Source organism: Lepidothrix coronata, unplaced genomic scaffold, assembly GCF_001604755.1.
Source record: "Lepidothrix coronata isolate B3197 unplaced genomic scaffold, Lepidothrix_coronata-1.0 Scaffold46, whole genome shotgun sequence".
Taxonomy (NCBI): domain Eukaryota; kingdom Metazoa; phylum Chordata; class Aves; order Passeriformes; family Pipridae; genus Lepidothrix; species Lepidothrix coronata.
The window spans coordinates 1,712,560-1,732,128 of record NW_016690226.1 but is presented as its reverse complement, the minus strand read 5'-3'; the positions used below and the strand labels follow the sequence as shown (position 1 = coordinate 1,732,128).

General features: G+C 44.2%; 1 protein-coding gene across 1 annotated transcript; it reads right to left on the bottom strand.

The window, feature by feature from the left end:
• Nucleotides 1–6,245: 6,245 nt before the first annotated feature.
• Nucleotides 6,246–17,284, bottom strand: UPK1B (uroplakin 1B). Its single transcript, XM_017814770.1, has 8 exons — nt 17,219–17,284; nt 11,908–11,995; nt 11,156–11,356; nt 9,540–9,614; nt 8,691–8,813; nt 8,214–8,393; nt 7,347–7,430; nt 6,246–6,700 (listed from the first exon to the last, which is right to left on the bottom strand). Exons 2-8 carry the CDS (start codon nt 11,974–11,976, stop codon nt 6,650–6,652), a joined length of 783 nt encoding a protein of 260 aa, XP_017670259.1. The 5' UTR covers nt 11,977–11,995; nt 17,219–17,284; the 3' UTR covers nt 6,246–6,649.
• Between the last annotated feature and the right edge of the window lie 2,285 nt (nt 17,285–19,569).

Genomic DNA, 19,569 nt, shown 5'->3' with positions numbered 1-19,569 from the left:
TTTTTTTTTTTTNAAAAACAAAAGCCACAAAAGAAAGATGTTTTGCCAGGTCTCAGCCATTAGATTAAACTAGAGTTTTCATAAAAAACAGACCTGTGCCCTAGTGATGTTTTGGAACATTTTCTTTTCCCCCGGATTTGGTTTATGAATGCAGTGTAAACATTGTTGTCTTCCTCTGACATGGAGTTTGAGCCCCTCTTTTGTTGTGTGAGTGGCCAGGGCACTGAATTGTGTTTGTGTGGGTTTGGATGGTGGGGATTAGAGGTTAGGGCCCAACCACACACTTTTCTGATTGGGGTTATGAGGACTGCAGCTGCTTTGCAGCTCTGAAGATGAAGAAAGGGCTCGGAGACTTCTGTAGAATTACTGTTACCTGACATACTTTAAAATTTTCAAGGGTAAAATTATCTTCTTTTCTTACAATTTCTAGTTCTACCATGCTGAAGTTTCCGTGACGTACAACCGTGTCATCCCATTTAGCACATCTCCTGCAGAATTCTGCCTTGCCTGTAATAATGCAGAGCAATGCAGAGTGCAGTATGGAAAAACTTTGGGATCCCAGTGTTTGTATAGCGGAAGCCAAGCTGGAACAGAAGTTACTATGAAGCCTCTGGTGCATCATATATGCACTTCGTTGCTTTGTAAAGGACAAGCAAGAACTTAAGCAAATTATGAATTTAGTTCCCTGACTCTCATTAATCCAGTCTCTGAGCTGTAGCATGGAAGTCAATATTATTAGTATGTGCCCCTTCTATCCTGGGAACAAAACAAAAAACAAAATAAGGAAGGGGGGGGGCTGTTCTTGTGGCTGTAGCCTCGGTGGATGTATTTGCAGTGCAGCTTGCTCACTGTTCTCCCTAAAAAACAGATGAATCATTAGGTTAAATGAAGTACTTTTTTTTTTTTTCCTACTCAGCAGCTGAACTCAGAGCTTGTCTCCCTTTCCTACCTCCTTCATGACTTCAGTTTCCCTTTAGGGAAATGCTTGGGTTGTGCTTCCTGCTTACCATGGCAACTGGCACACAAAGTGAGAAAGAAAATCATGTTTGTTGAACTCTGAAATTGTTAGCCAGAGCCAATTACTAGTTCTGTACAAGAAACAGTATTTTTCTATTCTTTGTGCCACAGAATCTAGCAATGACTTGGCCATAGGGCAAGAGGAGAATCCTAAACTGCCCCACAGCATTCCCATGGTTTGAAAGTTAGATAAAAGGTACACTGTAGAGCTGCTCATGCTCCAATCAGCACTGCCCCCTAAATCAGGGTGCTTAAACACATGGAAGTCTTTGAACACAATTTCACCCAGTTTCTTTTGCCTGCCTGACTTAGGACAATTGTCTGTGTAGGTTGTATTGGAAGCCACAGCTACAACATCCAAGCCAAAACCAAGATTAGGCAAGTTCCCAAACTGGCTGTTAATCAGGAAGCAATCTAACCACTCAGTGTGAAAGAGCATTTGATACTGGTGTCTCACACATCCTCATTGCGCCCCAGAGTCCAGAAGCTGTGGGCAACAGAACATCTAGCTGCTATTCCACTGGATGGGGCTAAAGGTCACCTGGCAGCAAAGGAAAAGGCAAGCAGTGCAGAGAAGGAAATTTAGCCCAGTGAAGGAGACTGGCACAAGGCATCAACAACAGCAAAAAGAACAGAATCATAAAGATCAAGACAGAGAAAGACAGTGAGATTTCTGAGTTAATTTTCCACCTGAGCAGGATAAACTTTTGAAAGAACATGCCTCGCCACATGCATTTAGTGTTTCAGTGTTAAGGACTAGAAATGAATGGGACCTGCAAAGCTCAGACCTGCCCAAGTCGCGATGCCCTCAAAAGTTAGATACAGTATGAGTGTTAAAACTTGAATATTTGCTTCACTCCATAATTAAACAGAATAGGTATTTTCTCATGTCTTAGCAAACTGCAGTGTGAGATAAACATTCTGCAAACCTAGAAAACTCATAGGAATTATGTCATCCATCTTAAAATGGGACCTGTTTTCTTCCATAGCACATCTGCTGCAGGGACTACATACTTGTATAGTTTAAATCCCTTATCTGAAAAGACCAGGAAATATTTGAATTCAGTGAGAGGAAATGATTTGAAAGAAAACTTTGTAGCTGCTTAAGAAAGAACCACAAAGCACACGAACATGGGAACAACCAGTTCTGGAGAAAGGAGAATAACACATTATAATTATTAAACAGAGAAAGTTTCTAGGTAAGTAAAACCCAAAAAGGAAAAAAACTCCAACACCCAGACATAAGATAGAGTTGAACCAGTATGAAAAATATCAGGTAAAATTTTCTTTTCCTCCTCCTTTGTAAGAATCAGGAAGACTAAATCAGAAGAAACAGGTGTTCTCAAGCTGCTTTACTAGTTGGAGGGGCTTTTTGGTTTTTTTTTTGCATCATGAGATAATTTACTTAAAGACTAAGGATCAGATAGTGGAGGCAGAAGAGAGGTGTAAAAGGACTAGGCTGCTCATTTGCAGAGAGTTTTTTGAAGTAACTTGGCTTTACAGGCTCCAGACTCTGTGCCAGCCACAGTACCGTGCTAAAGGTGAGCGTTGCCTCAAGAAAAATAGAGAAGTCCTGCATTCTCTCACAGTTAACAACAGCCCTGGGTAGCCAGAGCAGCTCACTGCTCATCACTTAGCTCTCTTACAGGGTTTATCTCAACTAGTGAATGTACAAGAAGTGCAGATGACATTGCCTATACTGGAATTTCACCTTGGTGCAATTTAACACAGTCAGAAACACCCTTACCTTTTTTTCCAGTTGAGGATTAACCCTCAACAGTCATCCTCAACTCCTCTGCAGCAGTCTCCTAAAGATAGATGGCCAAGATTTCAGGGAGAGTTCTCACAGGAGGTTCCCAGCATACCACATGTTGCAGGGGCTTTCCCCAGTTGTCAAGGAGGGCGGGGCTGCCAAGTGTTGGGAGTAGGAGGCTTCATTTATAGCTAGTTTTAGGTCAGTCCTGGTCCCAGGAAACATTTGCTTGGCACAAGTCCCTGTTGTAAGGAATGTGAAAAACTAAGATGCCAGGTCAGTGAGCAGGATGGGGAATAAATCATCTGAGTCAGAGGATACCGAGCACTACCAGCAGCCTGGTTCCTGGTTTTCACAATGAGGTCGCAGCCAGATGCAAGCATGGCACATAATGGTCATTGTACATCATCCACGAACCAGCAAGGTAAATTAAAATAAGGCCTGAGAGAGTCTGTGCAAAGAGATCTCATGCAGAAGAAGTGAAAGGAAAGGTGGAAAGGGTAGGAAAGCCTGCTGGAAAAAGGGAGTCAAGGCACAAAATATGCAAAGGCAGCTCTCTCATTGCTTCATTGCCTGAAGGAACAGAGGCCTTCAGTACTGTCAGCCACAAACGTTTGGCAGTGTGAAAAACATCAGATTACATTTCTGACTACATGGGAGAGGAGCAGATGAGGATGTGGGATTCTTGTTGGCTTGGAGGCCACATTACTTCATCATGTCTGAACAGAGGATGCTTCTCAGCAAGACTGATTTCTCAGAGCTGGGAATATTACAATAAATTAATAATCCAAAAATATGTTTGGTCACTCTATGGGAGAATTGAAATGCATTTTTATTGCCAAGAGAGAACTGTGAATAATCACTCCTACAGAGAAGAAATAAACAGAGCAAATCTGCAAACAAACCATACAGTTCTACCTGGAGATTTTTTCTTCATCCTATCTTATCAGGATGTCTTTGTTCAGTAGTTTTCATGCACATATGCATATTGCCTGCTCTGAAGGCCACATACATCCATACCTTCAGGACACAATCCAAACAGCCGAGAATGACCAAGATTTCTTTACAAGTCTCAGCCAACACATAAACCTGTTTGCCACCATTCCTGTCATGGACTCCATCCCTTCCTCACCCTCCCTCTGGCATCCCAATGAACTTGCAGAGATTGGAATCAACCTTCAGAAGCTGAAAAACCAGAAAAAGCTGTGCAGGATTTTTCATTACCCTGCTCAACATCATTCTGCCATCAGTCCAGTCTTCTCCTTCCTCCTTAGTTCAGGATGGATAAAGCTGGAATTTTCTGGTTGCATTGAGGCATGTTTGGCATGTCTGCATAGATCCACCATTGCCTGGATCACTTATTTACTGCTTTTATTTTTTGAGAACATGAATCATGAAGTGCAATGGGAGGGAAAGGCTTAGGAAGCAGAAAACAAATGTGAAGAACCTAAACTTAATTGACTTGAGCTGCCATTTATGTAATAGGTCAATGGTATCATTTGCAACTGGTTGGAGCAGTTAATATTGAAATAGTCTATTTAAAGTAGTTTCAGTCTCTTTTCTCCTGCAAAATCTTGCAGCATTTTCCCCTATACTGAGTGTAGTGCTATAATCACACCACATTTAGATGCACCAGAAAGGAAGAGACCTCTCGGTCTGAAGCCAAAGACTAGAGAAGGAAAATAATATTTGAAGTTACCTGCTTCTGCAGTCCTAAAAGTTTTTTCCCGGCGTATGTACAGAGACATCCATGTGCAGAAGGCACTACTAGTCTAGAAAGTCCCATAGCCAGTTGTTTCACTCATTTGCAGAGCTACTTGAGTTTCAGACATAACTCAAGCAAGAGGCCCTTACACAGGAGTGCTTCTATCCACGATGGCTGCCATGGCTGAGGAGTTATTGGAGGGGTTTGGCCAAGCAAGGACAGAGGCTGTGTGCCTGCATTGTCCTTCCTCCCCCATTTCTCTCCTCTCTTCTGGCTGCAGTTGACAGACATTTGCAGTTCATGTCAAGTAGCAGAGAACTCAGTCTTTGCTATTGCTCCTTAATTTGGGCAGATGCTGATTCTCTTAAGATTTCTTTACATTTAGGTGTTACTGTAGCTCTCAGCAGCATAGACACAAAAAACCCCCAATTCTACTACCAAACTCCGCCCTCCTCCCCTTCAAAACCAAACTCTAACCACTGACATACATGGCTTCCATGGTCTATTCATGACTCACGTCTCACAAAAAAAGTGAAGACTAATTTCCTTATGGAATTTCTGAGAGTCCAGGGTCTCTAAGACAGTCACCACCCCACTGAACCAGGGGAGTGTCTGAACCATGAGGACTTTCAGTTCTGAAGGCACACTCACACAGAAAATTTCTATGTTGCAGTTCTGCATTTCTTCCTTCAGCTATTCATCCTCATATCTGCCTCTTTCTCTTCCCCAGCACTCTAGCAAAGGATTATTCAGTGTTTCTGTAGCACCATGCATCACAATGGCATTACAGGACATTAAAGCCTGCCTTTGTCCTGCCCCAGACGTCCCAGCCTTTATTATTTCCCCTTCCCAAACACACCATCTTGAACAAGAGAAAAAATTCACCTCCACTTCTTTTTAATTAGTATTTTGGTGAATATACAAAAACAAAGAATCAAGGCAGACGGCAAGTGTCAGGACCTGAACCAGTAGAACTTCCGAAGGATTAATCTTAAAATCCTCTACAGGAGCATATTTCTCATGATACATTTAACTGCTGAAGTGTTCACTAGGAAAGACAGCAGATAAGTCCGGGCCAAAATACGCAACCTCTATTGAACTGACTGAGAACTGTAAGTGCTGATGCAAGGACTGGATTTGGTTCAGTTAGCACCTTGCTTGCATTTTTCACAAGAGATACTCATTGCCATTGTTTGCCTTATGTCCTACCTGATCCAGGGATGTGGAAGGGGAATTACATAGGAGATGTAACCATATACATACAGGTAGCCGAAGCAAGAAGCACAGTAAACTAGGGGCATGGAACAGCCACTTTTGCAAAGCCAACAACAGCACAAGACCCTTTGTATTCTGCACGAATTCTAGGCTGTAGATGTGTGAAATCTTGTGTGAAGTACAGAACAGCTTTTTGAAGGAGTTGCTTGTCAGCAAGTGAAGATTTTCCTGGACTGGCACTTCTGAAGGTAGGAGTACATGCAGTAGTTTCATCAGCGACAGAAGGTAGGCTTGCTTATAGGCAGCATATTGCTGAGGAGTGAGCTAGCCTTTTATTGGGCTTGACTAGCAACACTTTTTCTCTGTGACATGTCTCTACTGCTGACACACTAAAACTCTCAGGAAATCTGCCTTATTCCAAGGCAAGGGGTGACAGAGACCAGGAAGAGAAGTTGAACAATAAAATATATTAGAGAGGTCTGCAGTCTTCTCCTTTGCAGCACCCATCTTTATTGGTCATGGGAGGTTACAGTTTTGGTCACAAGAGGTTACAGCTTTGCTCACATAGCCCTTGCTGGAGCCTTTAGCGTTACCATTTAAATTCAACCTTACTTTAGAGAGCCATGTTTCGCAGCAAGTGTATATGGAGATTTTCTTTACTGGTATCATCAGAGAACAAATCAGATAACTTCTTATCTTATGCTCCAAGGATTTCTTGCACCGTGGAAGAAGGATTGTGCCTCAGCCAGGAGACATAAAGGCTGCAGAACAAGGGGCAAGGAGGGACAAGAAGATTCTTTCCTGCAGTCAGTTCTGTGTGTCAGGTTTTGGAGGGGCAAAAGTATATATGGGAGAGGTAGTGGGAAAACTTCAAATCCTCCATGGCACAAGGAGAATGGAGCAGAAGACAAACGCAGTTTCACACGGCATTTCAGGACAGCACTGAGTACACCGGGCCTTCAGTATTCAATTCCACTCCAGTAGAACATGGTACCAAGGAGGACGCAGAACTGAAAAGACAAGACTGCTAAAGTTTCTCTGCTTCCCGTTTCCTTTTCTCCACCTTTCCCCCATCTTCATTTAGTCCCGTTGCTAGGAGGGACAACAGAAATTCTTGAAAAGCAAAGCTTGTTCAGGCAGAGGAAGCTTAAATTTTTTTATCTGCACAGAAACTACACAGTAAAGAAAGAAGATGTGCGCAGCCATAACTATCTGACTGTATCACTCATCTTACTAGGGATTATCTCTCATGAAGCTGCTGAACCCTGAGAGTTTACTTTTAAGAGTACTTAAAACATTCATACAAAGTCTTCAAACTACAAACTGAATTATCTATCATGATTGCTGTTTAGATGGTCCAATACCCTTCACAAACAAGTATCTGCAAGCTGTATTTTGCTGAGTTGTGTTGTTGAGATGGCGGCAGGACTCATCAGACTAGAAAGCCATCTAGTTCCTCACCTCTGGAAGCCAGAATGGAGGAGAACTTGTAAATGTAGCAGTTAGTGGAACAGGCTATAGGCAGATAGGTGAGGAATGAATACGATAATCTATGGACATTTTAAATGTGTCAGTCCCGTCATCCACCTCCACCCAGCTGGGTGTGGAATACCGAGAAAAGAGAAGAGGAAATAAAGGCAAATATAAAGTACTTACAGTCCAGCAGAGGATGGCAAAACCAAACCAGGCAACACCCCAGGCATGTGTGTTCACTGGCCCAGAAATAGCGTCATAACAACCCTGTAAGACAACCAGGGATGACTCAATACCAGCTTTGAGCTTTTACTGCAAGGCAAGAAGCTCATCCACTTCTGAGAGAGACTGAGGTGACATCTTCCTCTCCTACTGCAATTTGGGCACCTTGTAGGGTCTGAAAAAACCAAGCCAGAGCTACACTGCTTATTGACAACTTCTAGATAACCTACCTGTTTCTAGCTCCAAATGCAAAAATCTATCTCAGACACTTCAAGGACAGCTTCCTGTGCCATCCACTTGCCAAATACACTTAGATAACCAAACACAGTTGACACAGAATTGACCTCTAGAATCAAGAAGCTACAGGCAAAATTGGAAGCTTGAATGACTTCTAGAAATGCATGCTAATGCAGAAGCTGATGCTCATGACCCAGCAACCTATTTGAATAGATTAGTTGCTAGTCTACTGAAAAGTTCTACCTTGAGGTAGAACTGCTGATTTGCTCATATTATATGCACTCGTCTTTGGGCTAAGTTTGATTCAGCTGCTGTCCATCTACATGTTACAGATGTCACTTCTTCCTGGTGGCATTGGGAGAGTTTTCTTAATAGTTCTCTATCCATCAGGAAAGTCTTTATCCTAAAAAAAACCCCCTATCCTCTGTTCAGCAACGTGGCCAGGACTCCACTCCAGGCTCTTCTGCTCCAGAAGATAGGAGAAACCCAGAGATTACAGTAGAGAAGAAAGGCTATTCACAGTTTCATTCCCTTCCAGAAAGGCACTGTTGACTGACATACATTAACTGGAAAAAGCAGGGATGGTCTTACATTGCTGTTATAATAGCCAGGGACTCCAAGTTTGCAGCCATCAAGGTTGACGGGAAGCCCTTGGGCATCCATGGCACAGCATTTTCGTGGCCAGGGGAAGTCAGCATCGTTGTGTGTGGAGCGGAAGGCAGACGTGTACTCCTGCCAGTCGGAGGGGCCCAGCACCCCACAGCAATGGTTCTGCAGGGTGAGAGAAGAGAATAGTCTTTATGGGCCCAGGCCACAGCCCCACACATGTCTGGGCACTGCACATGCCTGGTTAGGCATTAACTACAGATTTATGGGAGAGATTTTTGAAGTGCCTTCCTTTTGAAAGTCTATCTGATAAACAAGCAAAAGGGGGAGTATGTCAGAACTTTCTTTAAGGTTCAAGGCAGATGCCATCCTCTTTATTACTGAGCGGCCCCAAGAAGGACTTGAAATTCCAGACCTGCAGAGCATTTAGTAATTAGTGACTTTTATTATTGTTATTATTACCTGAAGCATGAGTTTATCCCATGTCTTTGTGACCCCTTCAGTCATCCATTTGTCATTGTTATTAGCTGGCTCTGCCTTCTGATACCTCTCCAGCATTTGCTTCAGGAAGAGGTTTGGAGTGAGCTACAGAAAAAAACCAACAGTTGGTTGATGCAAAAACAATGTAAATAAGTGGCCATGTAAAGCAAATATAGGGTTATTTGGGGAGGGTTTGTTTGCTTGTTTCAGTGTCTTGATGGAGAACAGGAATGCTGCCTCTACCCTGGTTTTACACAAAAGAGAATAAAGAGCAGGATTTGAGGACCAGGAGCAAGAAAGATATAGATCTTAAGCAGGCACTACCAGATGTCAGACCACAGGAGATGTGCAGAAGCTATGGGTTGCATTTGATATGTTGCTTGGGACTAAAGTACCACAAATCATTTTACTCCCCACCAATATCTTTAATAACCCTTGTAATCTTTCCCTCACTAGTAACATTGCCTGGGGCAATACTGAAGATTTGTCTTTGACGTGTATAATAGATTAATCAGTCTGTAGCTGAAAGACTAAACACTGTATTGATGATTCAGCTAACCCACGCTATTATTTCCTTAACTGCAAGGTTGTAAACATTTTAAAATGTTAAAAATAACAAAACTATGTTAGAAAAAACAAAGTTATTTCCTTGATTAGAATGATGATGTTGGAGTCTTTCCCTGAAGGGCTGTCTTCTGCTTAGCAGTAGTCCTATGAGTTTACACTCTACTATCACATAGGCCATTTACTACACGGAACAGGACAACTGTGTGCCCTAGAACTGCATTTCCCAGTGCAGTTAAAAGAATACATCAGGAAAGAAATACTCACAAAGTCTCGGTGAGTCGCTGCCGTGATACAAGAAGCCATTTCAAATGCAAAAGTAATCAGCATCAGAATGATGTACTGTGGGAGACAGAGAGCAGAGTTAGTTCTTAGAGAAACAGTTATGCATTTTTTTCAAGATTAAGCCTGAAACCCTACTCAAGGTAAAGGTGGCCAGGCTATCATAGTTTCTTCAGTCCTCTCTGTGCCCCTGAATGTTCATATAGCCTTTCCCTGTTCTTGTTTCAATTTGCAATCTGCTTTCTTGAAGGTAAATGACCAGAATTGTTCCCTATCTCACAGATAAGATTTCATCAGGACCTCATGGCATTAAGACTACACTGCCTTTATGGAAAACATTTTGCCTAATATGTCCTAGAATAACATTTGCCCTTTTCTTTGTTGCAACTCATTGGCAACCTATGTTTGTGTCATGTCTTCTCCTTCCACTTGACAGCTATAGGCTTTTCAGCAAGAAGCTGTTCACTCCTAGCAGGAGAACTTGTACTTTGGGGAAACAGAAGGCGCAATTCAGGGTATCATTCAGATCCTCTTGATTTTTCATCATCAGATTTCCTTAACACTCCTACACTGTGAGCAAAGACCCTTCATGAAAACAGATTCCAAGGGTCACCTCTCATGGTCTATTTCACTCCTTCTTTTCCCTTTTCTACACAATCCCTTTAGCATTTTCCATATTCCCTTTCGAGTTCTCATGTCTATTTCTCCTCTCACATTTTATAATTTTCATCTCTGATTCAAGTTTCCTTCTTATCCAAGCTTCTGTCCCTTGTACCCTCTCATATCTCTCAAATCAGAGCCTTGGGATTTAGCCAAGACACCAAAATTCAGAGTTAAGGGAATTCTATTTCCTCAGCTGTTTGCTGGCAAATTCCCTGACACAAGAGTTCAGATCTCTGAGTGCCTCTTGTCTAAAACAGACACCCTGCCACCCCACAATAATCCAAGAGAGAGCCAATTCCAGAGTTTTCAGCTCCACCTTTTGTTCGTACAAGCATCAGCTAAGTTTTGCCACTAATGTTTTGCCAGACCAAAGGACTAGGTAAGACATTGTACAAAGATTTGTTCACATCTTAACATTGTCCTCGGCTTATCCAAATCTCTGTCCCCACCCCTGTAATTTGTGCCTGCCTGCTGATGTCTCATGTTCTCAACTGCATCCATATTTGGTATACTGACACTTACTAATGCCTTGTACAGAAATAATTACTTATCAGCTCCTAAACTGAATGGTGCATGACAGCTGAAAAGCAGTAAGGGGTGGGGAGAAACAAGGATCTAAACCACATCCCAGATATATGTGATTGCACAAGTGCTTCTGCATTGCTTAAGGGCAAGGTCGGGGTCAAGCCAGTCAGTTTAAACCTCCACTGTGGCCACCTCCATCCATTCCCTGAGCCTGGTCTGGGATCTTCTCATGCATGCATCTTCACAGGAGTCATTTTCTGGGACACCGCAGCCATGACCAAGAAGAACCTTTGGCTCCTCATCACTATAAAAGCTGTCTTTGCTCATTGGTTGATTACTGAGGTGATCAGGGAAACTAAGGCAGCATTTGTTCAGTTTGATAGCAATAGGTAGGCAAACTTTCTTATACTTACCACCAGCAGCAAGGTCCTGTCAGACTTAATGATTCCAATGATACCAAGGATAGATAGAGCAAACAGTGCAAAGCCAACAAAGATGCCAATCCAGGCAGCAGCATAGATGCCATCATTTTCTGTGGCTTCCAGCAGAGGGTAGAGACCATGTGGATCAGACACAAAGTAGATACATTCTGCTGTCAGGGCAATGCCACACATCTGAGGAGCACAAGTGTAGGAAATGCATTAGATCGAGCTTCCCTAAAGAAATAGGAGAGACAGAAGCAGGCATAGACTGCTTTCCTTTCATTTGATTGCTTGACAAATGGGGGCTACTCAACTCCTCCTCTGCCCAGCTCTACAATTTCTTGTATTGTGACTTCACAGAAGAACTGCAGGCAAATCTCACCCAGCCTAGACCTGAGAGGTCTGGCCTAGGACCTGAGGATGTTGTTTATGAAAGAATGAACAGAACCATTCCATCATTATATGGAGAGAGGTGGCTGGAAAGATGTTAGTCAGCTACTGATGACAGTTCTAGGACTCTTCCCCTAGAACTTACCTTGATCTTCTGGACCAGCCCCTGCTGTCCCTTTCCCACCAAACTGATCATCTAGGACAGCTCTCCTTTTCCTCTTCTCTCATACTTTATTGGACTATTTATGTGTGGACTTCACACTTGAAGAAGGATTTCACATCTGAAAACTGCTGTTTTTAAGAAGTGTCATACTGGAAGGAAGCCTCCACTGTACTTGTTCCACTTCACTTACCCCAATGACCACATTTCCAAAGACTAATAGACCCTGCAAAATGTGTATGCAGTCCTCACTTTTTGCCATCTTTAGTTCTTCATGCAACCTAGGAAAAGCCAAATACAGTCTTCAATTAGACCACCAGTACAATATGGTTCACAAAGAAATAGAAATTTTCCTTGAGGAGAAGGATAGATAGATAGAACTTGCCAGCCTGTCTGTACACCTCTCACCCCTTGCTTCGTAGTAGTTTCAGAGGAGAAACTTCCCCAGGAAGTAATCTGATAACTCTCCTCGATACTTGAGCTACAGAAGACTGGGACCACTTTGAGAGCATCGTGTCTTCATCTCTGTTTTGGGTAGGGTTTTCATCATCACAACAGCACCCATGCCAACCTCAGCTCATGGTGTTGCATTTCCACCTAGCCAGAAACACCAGCTACATCTGGATGGACAGCAGACAAGTTCAGTGCCCTCACCTCACTCCTCTTCCAAAGGAGCCAGTGTTATTCCAGAGCATGCTGTCCACTCTGCTGGCTGTTTCACTACCATGGGACTGAAGTGGTAAGCACAGTGCCTTAGCTGTATCCCACACATGTACCTTTGGTGCAGGGCTTGGCTGCACTTTGCTAAGGGTAGCCCATATCCCACCCATGTTGGAAACCGGGGCTGAGCCCCACAAGTCAGGTGTGAGGGAAGGAGGGAGGGAGGGAGGGAGTAGCTCAGGCTGCAGCTGGTTCATGGGAGCCAGGCCAAGTAGCGTTCCCACCAAATTCCTTAGAGTGCTATATCCTGCAGTCTGGAGTCAGGTGCCCCGTGTCAAATTCATCCCCTTCCAGAGAGAGGAGCATAAAGGCACTAGTCAGTGGTGTGAGACCTCTTGGAGAAAGAAGCTCAAATGCCAGCTCCTATGAAGTCCTTCTTTCAAAGGGATGGAACATGTGTCTGCATGGAGAGGGGGAGGGAAAAAACCCAAACCCAGAGACAGCTGCATTTGCCAGGTGGTTATAAAAATATAAACCCAGAAAGAAAGGCTGAAGTCGGCCCAACTTAAGCAGACAACAGGAAAAGCAGCTTTAACATCCTACTTCTGCCAGAGTACCTGCACTTGTGTGTCTCTTGCTGGGATCACTGACTCTATGATTCTTCAAAGAAGCTGTGGGAATATATAAGCAGACACAGGTGTCAATGAAGGGGACTTCCCTGAGCAACAGAGAATTGTGAGACCTCTAACAATGCTGCCTAGGCAGCTGCTCTATTTGGGGTATGCAAGACTTCCAACAGTGACAGATGCAAAACAGGTATTTCCTACTACTCTTTCTGCAGTGGTTTGAGGGTTAGGCATAGAGACATCTCCAGTGCTCTCACCATTATACCAGCAGAGCACATAAGTATTTTCTGTTTTCCTATGATAGCATGTGTAGGCATGGCCATTATTTCTAGGGTGAGAAGCCATTTTTAGTCACAAACAGGTGTTTGGAGGCCAGACCAATATATATGAAGCTGTATGACTCTGTATTTGAAAATGGCAGGCTCATGAGGTCAGCCTGAAGCTCTGTCACTGCCAAACTTCCTGACCAGTGAGTGTGTCCAGGGGGTCACATAAAACTGTTTTGCAGGTCAAATCTGGATCTGGGCAACGTTTGGCCACATGTTCAGCAATACAGCGCTGCAAATTCTGGCAAACCTGAGATGGATCCTGGTCCTCTACTCATCTGAAAGCTGGAGAGATTGCTGTCTGGCTCATGGACCTATGTGCTGCAAACTCCAGAGATTTTTAGAAAAGCCTTTAGTTATTGCAATCTAAGAAACATGACAAGCCAGGGAGCAGCCCAAAAAGCAAGGAAATCTTTCCTGCTCAAATGCAGGCACTTGAACTCTGACTACCACATTGAAAAGCAGGTCTGCTCCAGCTGCCATATAAATACCATGGTTGAGCGTGAGATGCCTCTTCAGTGTAACAACAGTGCTCACACTTTGTATGTGGGCTGTCCATCTGGCCCAGGCTCTTGCCTCCCCAGAAGCTGGCTTTCTTCTCCTCATTGTCAGGCAGAGCCCAGCTTACTCCTGCCTCCCCTTGGGCAGCTATTACTGCAGTCACATGAGTTGGAGAAAGCAATCCTCTTCTCCTGGGGTTAGCCCATCTCTTAGGCTACTGTAGTTGTGATGAAAACTGGACACAGTCACCACCACACAGGTATCAGCTGGAGAGTGGCAAGTTTCTATTTCTCCTTAACTACGTCCAATAGGATTGCAGCATGGAGAGAAGCAGAGAGACCAGGAGGAGGAAAAGGGAAGGAAAAGCCTTTACTGTAGATCTAAAAAAACCCACTGTAATGGTATTTCTGTGAATTCTCCCTCTACCTCAAGTCATTGGCATTGAAAGAGTCCATTACTTTGTATTCACTTCATTCCCCTGTGCCACATATGGCAACCCTTTGTCTGACTCCTTCTGCATTTCAGGTGGTCCAGTATCATCATTACCGATCAGAGACCAGGTACTCCAAGGCTGTGACAATAGCTGGGCAGCTGGAGAGCCAATCCTTCAACAGGCCCCAGAGGAGAAGCTGTGGAAGATCTGGAGCTTTCCACCTACTGTCTGCTCCTCAGGCCTCAGAGGGAAGCTGCATTAAGCAAGAGCAGATAGCACAGCACTTGGTGCTGGTACATGAGTACAGAGGCATGAGGCAAACCTTGGCCAACTTGCCCAAGGCAAGCTGCACAGAGATGTGACTCACAACAACTGTGATGTGACCTGACAACAACTCGTGTGTGACACTGGTAGGCAGCCCTTCTCCCAACCCCCAGAGACACAGGTGCATCAGCCTCTGCCTGTGGACACAAATGCATTTGGAGGTAGAGGAGCTTTCTTCCTGGGCTGGTTAAGATTAGTTTTATGACCAAAATACAGTTTCCTGGGGCTTCTGTGAACTCCTAGAGGAAACTGGAGCTTCAGGTGCAACCACTATCCAAAAGCTCCACATAAGAAAGCAGCCAGGTCCTGAAATTTCAGCCTTGACCCAGTGTTTCTCAGTACATCCCAAAAACCTTGCAATTTAGCTGAGGTATTCAATTATCATTACCAGAGACTTTGCTTCATAGTCCAAGCAGCTTTGGAAAGGTGTCTGTTTTTCTCATTGTATGGAAAAACCCTATATCCCTCCTGAAGCACATATCTCTTCCTTTTTCTGATGTACTGGTCTCAACCCAGATTGCAACTTGTCCCCACTCCTCTCCACTCAGACTCCTCAAATACTCCTGACGCTCCCTGGGTCCAGCTGAGCCTGTTCGAGTTCAGGAGCAGTGGTAGCCCTGCCTCCCCCTCCCCCTGCTCCTCCAAAAGTTGCAGACAGATCTGCTTTTTCCATGCCCTTTGAGCTTTCTTGACCTCTCCTCACTTCCTCTACTCATGAGGGCTCTGTGAGACCTGCAGCACAACTGTGGGAGATGAAAAGGAAGCTTCTTTCTGCAGAGGATGGCTTCTGCCCTTGGGTTTGAGGTGATAATCTCATGCAGGGTTTGAAAGGAAGCCCTTCTGCCGGCAGTTCCTGGATTCAAGTGTAATTTGGGCTCTGTTGTGCGCCCTTCACACACATTGGGCTGGTTGATCTTTTGAAGCCTCCATACCCTATTTCTATAGATCAGGACAGGATTTCAGTGGCTTTACAGATGAATTCCCCTTTTTAGCCTAGCTCTATTCCACCTCTTGACAAAAAAGCCACGGGATAAGAATTGATTTGGCATTGTCACATGCAGAAGCCAGTGGCATTTTGATTGTCTTGTGTTTTGTGGTACTTGTCAAGCATTGTGACAAAGGGATGTCCAAACCTCTGTGAGTATTTTTTGCTTCTAAACCCTGCTCACGGAGGTTTCTCAGCATGGTGGTGGGGCTTACAGGGGTCTCACATCACCCCTTCCTGCCTCAGCGTCCCCGTGCAGGGCGTTGCATTCCCATCCCCAGGTGCAAGGAGGCAGAGACAAAGGACGCGTTTGCCTTATTACTCATGGGCTCCGCGCGCCTCGGCTGAAGGGCTCTGTACCACTCGAGCGCAACTAAGCAAACCCAGCTGTTCAACGGCAGAAACCCGGTCCTTGCCTGTACCCCGCTCCGGCACAGAGGCCCGGCACCACACCTCCCATCCCTTGTGCTCACCCTGCCCTGGGGGAGAGCATGTCTCCACAGGCAGAAGGGAGATGCCTGGGCTAGTCCTGTGGTGCTGATGGACAGAAGTCACCGAGGCGGAACCGCTGCCGGAGGTGCTGTGCCAATGCCAGTACTGGTGCCGTGGGAAGCCTCTGTGAGCTACAGACCTGCCCACACCCGGACCTGCTGTGGAGTCTGATGCATTAAGTGATAAACCTACTTTTTTTTTTTTTTTTAATTAGTTACAGTGGAAAATTTAGCCCCTAAGGGACTTAAAAAGGAGGTATTTTCCAATTGCTTGGGTCATCATCAGAGTTACACAGGTTTTAAGAGGATGTAATTTAATATGTTAATGATGAGCTTGTACTTCACTGTAAGAAATCAAATGCTTTGCAAATATCAATTCATCATATGTTTACTTATTTTAAAGCAAACACCTCCCGTGCACACAAACTCGTGCACTCCTCCTGCCCCTCCGGACTTTTCCCAATGCTCCACCTACCCCAAAGTGCAGCCATCTCTGACAGAGAACTGCTTGTATGTTAGTAGTCAACCACACTCCGAAAAGGAAGAGCCAGACAGTTATTTTGTGCTACCAGGGAGAAAAATAAAGCAAAACCAAAGCTTGGCATCAAGAAGGGGTCAGAGACTAATTAAGTTTCCTTTGGAGAGAGATTGCTATGAAATGAAGCCTGTGTGAACAGTGGAGTGGATGGTAAATCATCATCAAGCATAATTACCTCGGAAATAGTGCTGGGAGGTAGGTTTTTCCTCTCTCCCTTATTAGTTCAGCACAGCCAAAACAAGAGGGTTTTTTTTCCTTTCCTATATTCACAAGTGAGAGGGAATTACAAGATTCATCTTCCTCTGCAACATTTTTTCTTTTTTTCTTTTACACTCAGATTTACAACAGGTTTAATTTTTCCATTCCTTCCTACCCGGTCTTTAGGAGAAAAAATATGAAACAAATTAAAAGAGCCAAAGAGAAGCCAGAGGAAGAAAAATGAAATACTTGATAATTTACTGCAGTTAATCTTATCCAGGTACCAGATTCCCATATACTAAACACAGTCCAGGAACTAAAATAAAAGACATTAAACATAAGAGCTGCCTTTTCTCCTAACAGACACTTATGGCTCACATGCCTCATTAAGAGGAAGATGATGACCAAAGCAAGGCACTCACCTCTCTCTTCTTGTGATGCTTCCCAGCAGAGATCCCAATGCAACTGCAAAGCCAACAAAGCCCCTTTCTCCCACCTCCACTGGGCTTTAAAGTGCACAGGTTGCTTGAGGAACGTGGTGTGTGATTGGTAGGGTGCCCATCACATGAGTAAAACTTTTTTTCTAGCCAAACCTGTTCCCCAGTCCTCCTGGGACCAGAGGGTGTCTCTGTGATTCTTAGATCGTATTGGAATGCTGTTGTGCTGAAAACACAAAGCTTTAAAGAATTTCTATTATTATACTCTTGAAAGGGTGGATGAATGAGTCACTCATATGAGGTACTTGAACTTTAAACATGATGGGTAAATTGGAAGGACGTAAGTATTGCTGGACTAAAAGATTACTGGACTGCTGTTTGAACGTGGGTATAAGAAGAATGTACTGAATAGAAACAGAGATTAAATTAATTTTAATTTTCCATTTAATTATGTTGCATGGGAAAAAATCCAGTGGTTTGGGTTGGGTCCATTTTCATCTTATTTAGTTTGGGATTTTTTTTGGAAACAGAAGTGTAAGCATTGGATAATCTGCAAGACACTGTGGATAACACAAAAAGTGGGAAGACCATCCCATTTCCTTGGGCCCTCTGGATTTTTAACATATTCAGTCTTATTAAGACTGAGCGAAGTCAAGCACAGACATATATATTAGTTGGCCTGTGATGAACTGAGAAGGACTAAGGCTGAGGAACACGGCAGAAAAAGGGATGTCTCTCACCTTCCTCTCCCTCACTCATTCCAGTCCAAATCTTCCAAAAGCCATGATTCATGTTACTGGAGCCTTGAACATGTCTCTGGCAAAAGCACAGGTGGTTGTGCTCGGTGTTCTTCATCTACTGCTGCAAAACCCAGCCAAATAAATAATGGGCTTGGGAAGGGTGAGGGGAGTTCCATGTTGTTAGAGCCTTCACAAGTCAAAACCAAACATGAAAATAACATGTATATATACCATTGGTAGCCATCCTGGAAAATATTTTGTGTGAAATTAGTGAGAACTGAAATAGTTCTAACATTGTATGGATCCTTTGGTACCTGGAGAAAACTGAAGAGAGATTCAGCTCTTGCATGAGATCCCTGCGAGATTTCTCCCTGAGGAAAGACAGTGCTTTCGGCATTTCCGGCGCCATGAGGTATCACAGCTATAAACAAAAGAAGACCCAGCCATTGTAGTCTGATCTAGCAGACAGGCACAAGAAAGTGGTCATTTGGCTCCTCAAGCATACAGATACTTATTTGTCTAGACTTAAATAACTCAGATCTCCTTGCCCATTATTTGTGCTCCTTACATGTGAAGTCTATTTTGGTGCAGCCGCCACCCCATATTTTGGCAGTGTTGGCAGGACCAGGTGTTTCACACCAGCTGGTGTGCTCAGCTCCAGGAGGGCAGGCTCCCATTGTTGCTGTTGGACACTGAGAGCAGCTAGTGGGGGAAAAGGCAGTGCACCTCCTGAGCATCTCAGTCTGGCTGATCTTGAGCAGTGATTATACACAAGCCTGCTGTGGTAAGACACTCCTCACCTCTCATCTGGAAATATTGTTTTGGGAAAAGCAGATGAGGAAAGAGGAGAGAGGGAAGCGGAAGCTGGCAGTGAAGTTCGTAGTTCTGCCAATCACCAGCACTGGTGCAGCAGAGCTCTTGCAGCTCTGTAGCCCTGTCCAGGACACTGCAAAAGGCTGTTAGAGTGAATCCTTCTTTGGGCTGGAAGAGAGGGTAAGGCTGGGGTGGGTGGTGGTCACTCCTCAGCTGCCATCACCTTTTGTCTGCTCACAATTTGTTAATCTGGCTTTGAATCTGGGTAAGAATATTTTTGGTGATCTCTGGAGCAAAATTTGATATGGAGAAGGAGAGAGCGGATGAGAAGTTTTGTTTGTTTCTTTGCACTTCTCTTGGTGTGCGCTAACAAGGTTAGTCTGTAAGTTTGCCTGAATGCCCATGCAGAGGAGGGTCAGAGACCTTGTCCGAGCAAGGGAGTGCAGTGGGGCTGAAAAGCCATGCAGTGGGAAGTGCCCCCATGGGTACCTCCACTGGGGTGCCTGCAGCTCTTTTAGCCTGCCTGTGTCTCTGTTTTTGTCTGTATCTGTGCTGGCATACTGCAAGTGGACCAACACTTCTATACTGCCAGACCCATACGTTTGTGAAAGCTCTTGCATTTGCGAAAGCTACAGACTGACAAGTGTGCACACCCTCTCACAGAGCCACACGAACACACACGTGTATCTGCACATGTAGAAATCCATACATGCACGTGCTTTCCTTGCGTATCCAGACATAGGTCCAAATATGCGCACACCTCTGTTGCGTGCGAGTTAAAGG